We start from the raw sequence: 13291 nt of genomic DNA on the forward strand, positions 1-13291 counted from the left end.
CTAAACAGGCCTCTGAAAGGTAGGGTTTCTGGTTTCTCCATAAGAACATCAATACAATTAAAGAACTTAATTCCAAATGGAAAATATAAAACAAGGTTTCTTTGAAAGTTCCAACATCATGTTAAATGCTCTGCAGAACTGATACATTTGTATCTCTGCTCAAAAAAAATAATGTATGCTAGTTGCTTTTATTTGACAGAAAATGAAGGACTGCATTAAGTCTTAGACAGAAAATAAGACGAAGTCTTTTATTGAAATTTTGAAGGCTACATGCCTAAGTGAGAACGAATTGTGGCGCAAAGATAACATGGAGTGTCAGTGAAAGAATTTCACTTTTGGAAAGTTAAAATGGCTTAATGTTGCAAGCTGACTAACAAGATGGTAACAGTTAAGTAATGGAAATTTATTTTTGTGTCTGTTAATGTGTATCATGTTTTGTCTTCTGATTACAAGTTATAAAGGATATTTGTTTGTTATGAGAAATGTCTCTCTTTTGTGTGTTGTGTATTTCTTTTTCCTTTTGCTTCTGCTCACAGATCATTCATGGATTTTTCTGGGTGATTTTAAGGCGGACAAGACACGTGAGTTTAGTTGGTTGAAAAGAGATGTGTTTTTGCATTTTACATATTCTTGCATTTTATCCTTTTGTGAATTGTTCCTGCTGGTCCTGTGTGTCAGAAGTGAGTGACACACAGTAAGTTGCATTTGACAGCCAAATCTCCACTACCTGTTGATCTGCTGTCAAAAAGGAGGGTGAGGATTTTAAACCTGACATATTAAGAAGGCCCGAATGGCCCGAATATTGGGTTTAGGGACATGGTATTGTGCGTCACCGCTCATTTACATATGTTATTGTTTTGTCTATGCTTTTTGTGCTTGATGCTTGATATACAGCAAGTATATCTGATGGCTTGACATGTGCGTTATGCATGTTTTTGTTTTATGTTGCTGCTTTTTGATACTATTACAAGTTTGCCTGTGTTGTGAAGGGATATACATGACGATGTGTAGCGCTACACTACAGTTGGGTTGATTTGCTAAATTTCACAAATATGATATTTTCATTTTTGTGAACACGACACAGACAACACTTCACCAGTGTATGTCAAATTTGGCTATAAATAGTATTCAAGAAAAATAAAAGAGAAATACAGGATCAAAATGTGTCACTTGCTCCCTCTTCCCTTAAAGGAACAGGCAGCCCTAAATGTATGTATCCTGTTTGGACGCAAGGATAAAATTATAGATCTGTGACTCTTGTACATGGTGACCTAATTTCTATATTACATTACTCAGTTTTGTTCTGCTTCCTAAGTAGTGTATGGCTTTGTACCATAAAGGAAACCAGGTTTCATTTTTTCCCTGAAGAAGGAACTGGAACATTAGCTGAGGTTACCGTATATGGTGTAGCGGCCAGCGGTAGAGTTACATTTGTAACCTATTGTGATTTTTTTGTGTATCACTCACACTCTTGGTATTGTGTCACATGCTTGACTATCACCCAAGTAATTTCTTGCTCTTCCTATACATTTTGACCTAGTCCCATTTCTCTTTTCCATATTTTTTTCACTAGTCAGTTTTTTATTATTATTGATGTATTGTTCAGGTTCACACTTCCAGATTGTAGTAATGTACCAGAGACCCCCATATTATGTATAATTCCTTTTTGTATGACCAGACTGTTTTTTAAGAATTTTCTTTAGACTTAATCATGTCGCCATCTACCCTTAGATGATGGAGGATATGCTCTCACACGGAAACCCAATTTAAAAGCCTAAAGGCACTGTTTTGCCTATTGCCTTTTTATTTTTATTGCTTTTTTAAAATGACAGTGTACTCTAGTCCAAAATTGTCCCATGGCGTGTGGCCATTCCTTTGAAGATCGCAGGCCACCTGTTTGCAGTCCCCTTGTTATACAATGAACTGTTTAAAGCATCGCACTTGCTCCATCAGATGGCATTGGACATCCCAGAACCAGAATTTCAGTGCAAAAGAGCGCCTGTCATGTACTGGTAACCTCTGACAGTGTGCAGTCCCTTGAGCCCCTTAATTTCAGTGAAAAAGAGCGCCTGTCATGTGCTGGTAACCTCTGACAGTGTGCAGTCCCTTGAGCCCCTTGGCCTGAGTTTTCGCCACACACCCCTTTTTCCTTTGCTCCAATGGAAGGGCAGTGCACCGGCGGATCCAAGATTGGCAAAAAGCACTACATTCTGGTGCCCATGAAAGAGCAGCCTGAGCGTCCTCTTTCACTGAATGATGAGTGTTGGAGCCTGAGAATGGTCCCGGGTCTGCACGAGATGACCTGTGCCCTTGATCAATGGAGAGCACACTACCTGTAATGCCTGCCGCAAAGGAGAGATACTGGTGCACTGCTTTGAGACATTGAGACTTTTGAATGAGCTATGAGTGTTTGCCAGGAGGGCACTCCAACGGATCATGAAAGGCTTGAATGAAGAGGCCCATGCGGAAGAAAACAACAAAAGAAGATTTGATGGACAATAGAAGCCTGCCAGAGAGGCTTTTTGAACGGACTCTGGGCATAGTTGGTTTCACAAGAGGTTTCTGTGTGATTGTATAGACTAGGTGTGAGGAGACTGATACTTATTGTTTGGCTGGCATTGTTTTAAAGTAGTATTCTGTTAAGTAAAAGCAGAATAAAGTCCATTCTCTGTGGAAGAGTATCCCCTTTTCACCTCAGAGCATTAATGAGGGTCACCACTGTTTCACCTGAACATACAAAAATTACTGAAATGCATAGGAGCCCTAGAAATGTTGCTAGATAGTTTTGGGATTTGCTTTCTGCTTGGGGTTGAGAAAGATTATAGTTTTGTTTGTAATAGTGGTCACTACTTTCCCCTGTTGTCTATATGTTCTTAATAACGTGTTTTCTAGTGTTCTTTTAAACATGAAGTTGTCATTTATGGGTGGGATTGTTTTTTCTACTCAATTGACTTCTGCACCCACTTCCCAACCTATGTATTTTCCTACTACTGCTTCTTTGCATTCTTTTCACCCTTTTCCTGAACATGAACTGGTTAGATCAGAGTTTACTAATAATTCCTTTGTACAGCTTCTGCATCAACAACACTTAGTACTGAACATCCCTAATTGTTGGGTGTGTGATCTTATGCCACCTACTACAGATAGAGGTATTCCCTATTTTGTCCTGCCATATGTGGCCTTTGTGCTACTACGTGTGTAAGGAGACCTGTCCCGAGAGAGTTGCTAAGTAACAGGATTATGCTCCAGCAACATCTTGATGATCTGATGAATATAGACCTGGATTCAGATTGACATGAGTTTAGGTTATTGCCTATGTAAGGGCAAAAGTAGGGTCTGAGGTTCTGTGAATTCTGAACCTGGGTCATAAAGGTCGTGGTTCTGTTACGATTTTGGTAACAGCGAACCGTAAACAGTGAGTTCAGCAAGTATGAGTGTTTTCGTTATGTTACACACACGGATTCACTATGTATTTGGAGATTTCATTCTGAACCATGGGTTCCATTTAGTGCATGGCAGCCATTTTGTAGTTGCCCTCACATAGGCTGATGACTTTATCTGACTGCTGGATGACCTGAGTGAACTGACCCTGTTGCCTGAAGCTGACCTTGTTAGACCAGTTTCTTGCCCAGTAGCTGATCAAGATTAAGGAATAGAGCACAGGAGATTGTAAAGTTTGGTATGCACATACACACCCCTTATCTTACCTCTCATCTGTTTCTGTTCCCTATTTTTATGACCGGTTTACAATATGGGTTGTGGTATTCTATTATGGGTTTGTCCAGCATTGTGTAAGAAGGAATGTTGGGTTTTTTGCATGCTTGCAAAAGCTAGGACTGCCCCTTACTTTTGTGCTGAGTCATGTAACCCAAAACATATATAAGACCTCTGTTATCTGTTTTCCTCAGACTGCCTCATTCAATTGCTAAGGCAGCTGGGTGACGTAGCCTCAAGTTTAATAAAGATGTCTTTTTCATATTTCAGCTTCTGTGCCAAGTTCTTTATTGATATTAGGAAGACCCCTGAGAATGAAGATTTTCCATTTCCTCAGTGTCTAAGATAACCTTGACGGTGTCAGCGCATACTGTGCAGACTAAACTTTCTAACCAGGCTAGAAATGCAGCAAAACAAGTTATGCTCATGTGAAGCAAAGCATCTATCGTTTCTCTAAACACCAGCGCAGAGTGTGTCATGTGCAAAGCAGAGCAGGCAAGGAAAAATGGTGTTTAAACTTCTAATAAGCTCATGCTAACTTAACACTATATTAATGTACGGGTCATCTCTACGACACTTTGTTGAACTAAAACACCGTGGTGCTTCTGTCTTTAAGTCAGACCAAAGTTAGACTGCTGAAAAGACTCGAGGCCAACTATCTACAAACAACACAAATCAACGTAAGTTTCTACACTTTTTAGCTTTACTGGAGCAATATATATTTAATGGCCGAATATCAATCAATATTGAGACAAGATGTCTGTGTCTCTTTCCATTTTTCCACTACAGGCCCATCCTTAAAGTTCTTGAGAAACCTGACTGAGTCTCTTTCCTGATAAAGGTACTTCACCCACTACAATAGTTAATAGTCTCAATAGCGAGAAAGAGCCCATATTTATTTGTCCATTCTATTAAACCAACAGGTTACACCGTGCCCAGCCCTGACGAAAATCCCACGACATAACGGGATTGGAAACACAACAACTTTTCCTTTTCATTCACAAAGGGCCATTCACTAGTCCATGTCTAACTAGTTTTCTGAGGACGCCTTCACCTAAAGATTTAGCCCCACAGCAAACTGCCCTTGTGACAGCAGTCCTAACTAAGGCGTTAAGTGGCAGGCTTCAGGATTGCTTGTTGTAACTGATTATGCTGGTGTAATTATTACATGTTGTTATTTAATTTTTGTAACATTATTTGTTGTAGCGTGAAGAATTCACGTCTCTTGTTCACTATTCTTCAACTGTTAATTGTTTAAAAATATTGGATGTAAACTGATTGTGTCGCGCTCAGACATATGTAATTGTAAAAAGCATTTAAGTACATAAAAAATGTATATGTGATAAATATCAAATTTTGCCTATGAACAGTATGGTCAAGACACTAAGTCTGCTTAAATAAATAGCAGCATTCTAAAGTAGAACCTAGGGGGATCTTCTTTCTTTCTAAATACTTTCTAAAAGTGGCATTTGCAAACGCGCAATTTAAAAACCATCTTTAGTAAAATATGTGTTATTAAATTTGAGTTCAGAGAGCCTAAATTTTTATTTTTCCATCTTATCCCTATGGGAAGATATGCTTGTAAAATGTTACAAAGCATTCCCCATTCTGTCCTATGGGGCAAGCTAGCCTTTCAATAGTGAAAAACGAAATTGGCAGTATTTCACTATCAGGACATGTTACACACATCAGTACATGTCCTACCTTTCACATACACTACACCTTGCCCGGGGGGGGTACCTTGGGCCTACCATAAGAGTGTCCTATATGTACGAAAAGGGAAGGTTAGGGCCTGGCAAGTGTGTGCACTTGCCACAGCGACATGGCAGTTAGCATACTGCGCACAGGCACTGCAGTGGCAGGCCTGAGACATCTTTTTAGGGCTACTCATGTGGGTGGCAGAATCAGTGCTGCACTAGTAGTATTTGATTTACCAGCACCGGCACACCCAGTGCATTTTACTAGGGACTGACCAGTAAATCCAAACCTGCCAATCAGGGAGATCCAATCATAATAACAATTTACACAGAGAGCATATGCACTTATGCACGGATTAGCAGTGGTAAAGTGCCCAGAGTCCTAAAACCAAGAACAACAGGTCAAGAAAAAAAAATAGGAGGTGGAAGCAAAAGGTTTGGGGATAACCCTGCAAAAAGGGCCACATCCAACAGCCCTCAAGACATGGGTGTTCGAATAAGCCTACAGGACCTGCAAGCGCCTGGATAACCTATTGGGCGATTAGCCGGGCTTTATAAATCCTGCTCGATTGAAGCCTTGATCACTGTGGAATTAACAGTTAGCCTTTCATAAAAAAGCAAAGCGAAGCGACCAGTTTTTTTATAGCCTCTATCCAAGTATCGATGTCATCAAGATGGTGAAACACTGACTTATCAATTGCTCCTACTGTCCATTCAAGGACTGAGGATTTAACTTCGTATTCTCCCCGCTGCGTTTCTTTGGTCACCAGATGGGTCCATACAGTTCAGTAGTTTTATGTTTTTTATGTTATTTGGTGGGAGCCCAGTCGGAGAGGAGTGTGGTACAGCACTGTTGAATTTGTCATGACAGTTTATTACAGTAGACTCTGGAACAGGAAAAGGGCTTTGTCATGCTGCTTAGTGACAATGAGTCAGCTTTGTAAACAGGACACATCACTGGATGTGTTATCCTGTCACCACACCCATAAGTGACATTGTAGACCACCTCAATCTACGTATGCGGGCATAGAGTTGATAAAATTGATACAAGGTCTCTTGTCTTGTGTTGATGGTTTAAAATTTGTCTTGTGCTTATATACGTAACCAAAAGACACACAAATTATAGACGGAATTCGGTATAATTCAAACATTCACCCCCAGTCAAGTGATCTGGGTTAAATCCATTGTTCTTTTGCTCACCATGCCAAGCCAGTTGAGACTTAACCATTTTTTTTTTTTTTTTAGACCAACGGTCCCAGATTTTATTTAATTTCACAAGTAACAAGTCAATAGATCATACAATGTCATATAAACGACAATCATTACCCAGTCAGTAACATTTTCGACATTTCGGTCGTATATAGGTGAAAATAAACAGTAGCCAGGGAATATGCATTAGTCCGCAATTCTCAGTTCCAGGAGAAATCTTGGGTTGCAGTGCCTGCAGCGTATGTTGCTGCAGAAGGGCCAAAGTGGTCATGATAGTCAACAGCGGTTATCCTAGGCTGCGTTCCCTGGTTGGCACGGATGATGTTAAAGACAGGAATCGCGTCCCACATTACCATTTGGGACACAGGGCTACAGTTGTGTGATCATGGCAGTATGTAATAAACATTGAAGAGAGGGTAAATGGGGCGGGGGAGATCAACATCATCGTGAGCACAGCAGAAACAAGCTAACTGCCAATCAAGAGAAATAATAGGGAAGTAACGGAAACAGGAGGGAAAACACATCAACAACAATCGGACTAGTGTTAGCGTGTACAGCAGTGTATCAGTGACACTAATGGTGTATGTGACGCTGTATATGGACAGTGTGGGGGCGGGAATGGTCGTGGATTGAGGACCGCTGCGGCCATGCGGCGGTAGGAGGGAATAATAGCAAGCAGACTTTGTCGGGCGTTACCCCAACGGCCGGGAGGGGAGGGGGGGAGCGCCATGTCGGGGCGGGGGATGAGTTAAGACTTAACCATATTCAAATCATTGGCCCTGCTCCTCATGGGTATAGTCAAGCTTGAACTTTCAAGGCAGGTCCTCCCTGGACCAGAAACAAGCATACTGGGACCGGTTTTGGGGTATCACCCCTCATCAGTCATCTTGAATCCAGTGAGCCCGGGACCCACGTCTAGGCATACCCGTGGCCCTTTATATGGTTCCTCCCCAGGGTGGGCTTTCCCATGATACATTGGCTGTGCGGTGCCTTTCTAATAAATGCCTTGTCACTTTCTGTACATTCATAGGGTTACTCCATTAAGAACACTTTGTAACATTGTCCAGGAACTCGCCCAGAGTTCTGCAAAGCCATACGTTACTTCATCACCTAACTCACCATTGCCTCTGAACACTACATATTCATAGCAGATCTCAGCTTCCACATGGAAGACCTTAGTGACGTCAGCACTGCCAACTTAATAGAAAGCAGGAGCAACATCAGCCTCATCCAACTCGTCATCGACCCAACACACATCGTAGGGCACACACTTGACTCCATCCTCATCTCCAGCGAAACAATCAAGAACCACCTTGTCACAGACCTCACCTGGACCGACCACTCCATTGTCCACTTCACCATCACAGGGCACAATACTACGGCTACCAAAGCCAAACAACCCAGCGCAACGGGAAAACTTTCTCAGACGAGAACTGAAACACTCGCCATGCCAACTGACTGGACACAGCTCTAGACCTTAAACAGGCCCTCAGGAACTTCACAGACTGGATCACCGACTATGCCACCCCGACCAAGATCAGAGAATCGGCAAAGAGTGTCAACTTGTTTACCCTGGAACTTCAGACCTCTTAATGAAACTGTTGTTGGCTACAAAGAAGATAGCGTACCTATAAGGATCCAGTGCACTACACCACCCTCAGGACATCGATCAACCACTACCACCTCCTCAAAGAAGAGAGCCCTCACATGCTGGATAAAGATCAGATCAAACCACAGCAATGAGCACTTCACCATCATGGAATTCAGCAACCCTGTAGCCACAGAGAATATCATAACTCCCTCCTAGGATCTGTGCTACACGCTTGCTGACTACTTTCATTAGAAGATCGCTGTCATCTACAGGGACTTTGAACCTCAGCTCTCTGCAAGTGACAGCCTCGACCTCCTCACACCCACTGACACTAACTCTGACCTCCGGCCCACTTCCTGGGATATCCTCATTGCACAAGACACCACCTCTATAATGAACTCCATGCACTCTGGGGTACCCGCTGATCCATGCCCCCACCATATCTTTAACCTCCGGAGCAAGGTGATCAGATTAGAGCTCACAATCCCACAGAACAGACCGATCGCCTTGGCCCCCTCCGCAGAAGAGTGGTAACATGTAGAAGTGAAACCCCTGCTAAAAAACATTCAGCAGACCTAGAGCAGCTGAAGAACTCCTGACTGATACCCCTGCTCTCGTTCCTGGCCATAGTCTTCGAGAGGACAATCAACAGTAAGCTGACCAGACACCTGGAGCAAAACAACCTCCTGGACTCCTCCTATTCAGGCTTCCATGCCAATCAAAGCACAGAGACTGCCCTGATAGCAGCCACAGATGATATCAGAGCCCTCCTGGACCTCAGTCAGAATACAGCCCCAATCCTCCTCGACCTCTCAGATGCCTTTGACATGGTCTCCCACCAGATCCTGATCGACAAGCTCCACCACTTCGGAATCCAAGGAAATGCCCTGAAATGGATCGCCTCCTACCTCACCAGAAAATCAGACTCCTGCCCTACTCCTGAGCCCAAGGACATCATCTGTGGTACCCCACAAGGATCCTCAATTATCCCCACCTTCTTCTACACTTACATGATACCCCCAGCCAACATTATTAGATCGCACGGGCTGAAAGTCATCTTCTACACCCACCTCACCAACTCCAGAGACAACTTACATAGGTGCTTGGCGAACATCACCGACTGGATGAAGCACAACTGCCTAAAACTGAACACAGACAAGACGGAAGTCCTCATCTTCAGTTACCAGGCATCTCCTTGGAGCGACGCATGGTGGTCAGCAGAAACTGGTTTCTTCCCCTCCCTTACAGACCATGCCCATGACTCACAATGCACATGTGCTGTAAGATCTTTAGATCTTGCAGCTCCCCATCAGCACCAGACAAATGATCACCAAAGCCCTGGTGACCAACTGGCTTGGCTACCTAAAAACTCTGTATGCAGGAATCAAGACTAACCTCCAGAGACAACTGCAGACAATACAGAACTCAGCAGCAATGCTAATCATCAACCTCCTGAAGCAGACCCACCTCACTCCCCACCTCAGTAAACTCTACTGGCTCCCAGTCCAGAAAGGAGGCAAGATATTGGCCCATGCTTATAAGGCACTCCACAACGAAGGATCGTCCTACATCAGCCAAAGTTTATTCTTTAACCAGCCCACCAGATACCTGCATTCCACCTCCCTCTTGCTCGCTCACACTCCCAGAGTTGACAAACCAGGCACGGAGGCTGTGCTTTCTCCCACCTGGCTGTAAAGACCTGGAATGAACTTCCCCTGCACTGGAGATCTGCCTCATCAATGAATCTGGAAAGAACTCAAGATCTGGCTTTTCAACTGATCAGCCCCTTCGGACAGCAACTCCTCCCCTAGAGACTTGAGAATCTCCCAGATGATTTGCGTGCTTAATAAATACCAATTGATTGATTTGAGTGTGTACATTCATATAGATTTTTCCCAGTGGGGACTTTGATGTTGTTTAACTCTCCCTTGCTAATAAATGCCTTGCTACAATCAGTGCAGTCTTCAGGGTGGACTTTTGATGTTGCGTTAGCTCTCCATTTATGAATTCATGGTCACATTCAATACATTTATAGAGTTTCTCTCCTGTGTGAACATTCTGATATATTACATATTGTTTTGTAATCAATCCCTTGCCACATTATATTTATTAATAGGGTTTCTCCCTAGTGTGGATTTGTTGATGTTAGCTTATTCTTCCTTGGAAGACTTTATTACACTCTAAATAAATAGGATTTTTTTTGCCATGTAGATTTTCAGACATCGCTTCAGTTGTCCATTTATTAGGAATGCTTTGTGGTATTCAATACATACATTTTCTCTCCTGTGTGAACTTCTTGATTTTGTATTAAATTTAGCTGTGTGATGAATGCCTTGTCACATTCTGTAAATTCATGTGGTGTCTCCCCACTGTGGACCTGATATTGTTTAAAATCTCCCTTTATAATAAATAGCTTGATACATTCAGTGCAGTTGAATGGTCTCTACCCATTTGGTATAAATTCTTTGTCACATTTTGTACACTGCACATTTTGTACACTGATATGGTTTCTCTCATGTGGGAACTTTCTCGTGAATTTTCAAACTTTGCTTTGTAATAACTGCTAAATCGCATTCAGTACAGCCCTATTGTTTCTAACCAGTGTGGAATTTCTGATGTACTATTATGTACATTCATAGGGTTTCTCCCCTGTGTGGATTATCTGATGTTGCATAGGAAATGACTTTCTAATAAACGCCTTCTCACATTCAGTGCAGTTGAGTGGTTTCTCCCCAATGTGGATTTTCTAATGTCGCTTCAGCTCTCCATTTGTTATAAATGCTTTGTCACATTCAGTGCATTCATACGGATTCCCCCCCAGTGTGGACCTTTTGATGTTGCTTTAGCTGTCTATATTTTATAAATGCCTTTCCACATTCTGTACGTTCATACAGTTTCTCCCCAGAGTGGATATTTTGATGTCGCCTCAGCTCTCCATTTGTTATAAATGCTTTGTCACATTCTGTACATTGATATGGTCTCTCTCCAGTGTGGACTTTTTCATGACGCTTCAGCGCTTCATTTGCTATAAATGCTTTTTCACATTCTGTACATTGATATGGTCTTGCTCCAGAGTGGACTTTCTGATGTCCCTTCAGCCCTACATTTGTTTTAAATGCTTTGTCACATTCTGTACATTGATATGGTCTCTCTCCAGTGTGGACTTTTTGATGTTGCTTCAGCTGTACATTTCTTATGAATGCTTTGTCACATTCTGTACATTGATGTGGTTTCTCCCCAGTGTGGACTCTCTGATGTACCATTAGGTCTGACTTTCTAATGAATGCCATGTCACATTCTGTACATTGGTATGGTCTCTCCCCAGTGTGGACTTTTTCATGACGCTTCAGCGCTTCATTTGCTATAAATGCTTTTTCACATTCTGTACATTGATATGGTCTTGCTCCAGAGTGGACTTTCTGATGTCCCTTCAGCCCTACATTTGTTTTAAATGCTTTGTCACATTCTGTACATTGATATGATAGCTCTCCAGAGTGGGTTTTCTGATGTCTTTTTAGGTTTCCATTGGCAATAAATGCCATGTCACATTCTGTACATTTATATGGTTTCTCCCCAGTGTGGATTTTCTGATGTTGTTTTAGGTCTCTATTTGTCATAAATGCCTTGTCACATTCTGTACATGCATACAGTTTCTCCCCAGTGTGGATTTTCTGATGTTGTTTTAGCCCTTCATTTCTTATAAATGCCTTGTCACATTCTGAACATGCATACAGTTTCTCCCCAGTGTGGATTTTCTGATGTTGTTTTAGCCCTTCATTTCTTATAAATGCCTTGTCACATTCTGAACATGCATACAGTTTCTCCCCATTGTGGATTTTCTGATGTTGCGTTAGCTGTCCATTTGTTATAAATGCTTTGTCACATTCTGTACATTGATATGGTCTCTCTCCAGTGTGGACTTTTTGATGTTGCTTCAGCTGTACATTTGTTATAAATGATTTGTCACATTCTGTACATTGATATGGTTTCTCTCCAGTGTGGACTTTCTGATGTTTTATGAGCTGCGACTTTCTAATGCATGCCAGGGAACATTCTGTACATTGGTATGGTTTCTCCCCAGTGTGGACTTTCTGATGTTGCTTTAGCTCTCTAGTTGTTATAAATGATTTGTCACATTCTGTACATTGATATGATCGCTCTCCAGAGTGGGTTTTCTGATGTCTTTTTAGGTCTCCACTGGAAATAAATGCCATGTTGCATTCTGTACATTTATATGGTTTCTCCCCAGTGTGGATTTTCTGATGTCGTTTTAGCTCTCCATTTGTTATAAATGCCTTGTCACATTCTGTACATGTATACAGTTTCTCCCCAGTGTGGATTTTCTGATGTTGTGTTAGATTTCCATTTGTCATATATGCTTTGCCACATTCTGTACATCGATATGGTTGCTCCCCAGTGTGGATTTTCTGATGTTGTGTTAGCATTTCATTTGTTATAAATGCTTTATCACATTCTGTACATTCATAGGGTTTCTCCCCAGTGTGGATCATTTGATGCCGCTTTAGATGCACCTTATTTCTGAACATTTTATTACATTCTGTACATTCATAGGGTTTCTCCCCAGTGTGGATCATTTGATGCCGCTTTAGATTCCCCTTATTTCTGAACATTTTATTACATTCTGTACATTGATATGGTTTCTCCCCAGTGTGGATTTTCTGATGTTGTGTTAGCATTTCATTTGTTATAAATGCTTTATTACATTCTGTACATTCATAGGGTTTCTCCCCAGTGTGGATCATTTGATGCCGCTTTAGATGCACCTTATTTCTGAACATTTTATTACATTCTGTACATTCATAGGGTTTCTCCCCAGTGTGGATCATTTGATGCTGCTTTAGATTCACCTTATTTCTGAACATTTTATTACATTCTGTACATTTATATGGTTTCTCCTCTACGTGGACACTCTGATGCTGCACTAGGTCTTTCATTGCAAAGAACGCGTTTCCACAGTCAGTCCATCAATCTGGTTTTTCTCCAGTATGAAGTTTCTTATGTCACACTTGCTCTTTTTTTGCCAACTAAATGTTGTGTCACATTCTAAAAACTCATATGT

The 13291-nt window shown here is 41.8% G+C and overlaps 1 protein-coding gene across 1 annotated transcript; it reads right to left on the reverse strand.

Annotated features, from left to right (window-relative positions):
- Positions 1-10437: 10437 nt before the first annotated feature.
- LOC144764082 (uncharacterized) lies at positions 10438-13285 on the reverse strand. Its single transcript, XM_078650243.1, has one exon. The coding sequence runs from the start codon at positions 13164-13166 to the stop codon at positions 11013-11015; it is 2154 nt and encodes a 717-aa protein (XP_078506369.1). The 5' UTR covers positions 13167-13285; the 3' UTR covers positions 10438-11012.
- Between the last annotated feature and the right edge of the window lie 6 nt (positions 13286-13291).

The sequence above is a fragment of the Lissotriton helveticus genome, chromosome 6 (genome assembly GCF_964261635.1).
Source record: "Lissotriton helveticus chromosome 6, aLisHel1.1, whole genome shotgun sequence".
Classification (NCBI taxonomy): Eukaryota; Metazoa; Chordata; class Amphibia; order Caudata; family Salamandridae; genus Lissotriton; species Lissotriton helveticus.

Excerpts from the sequence above, each read along its gene's own strand:
- LOC144764082 (XM_078650243.1), bottom strand. The coding sequence starts at position 13,166 with ATGAAAGACCTAGTGCAGCATCAGAGTGTCCACGTAGAGGAGAAACCA.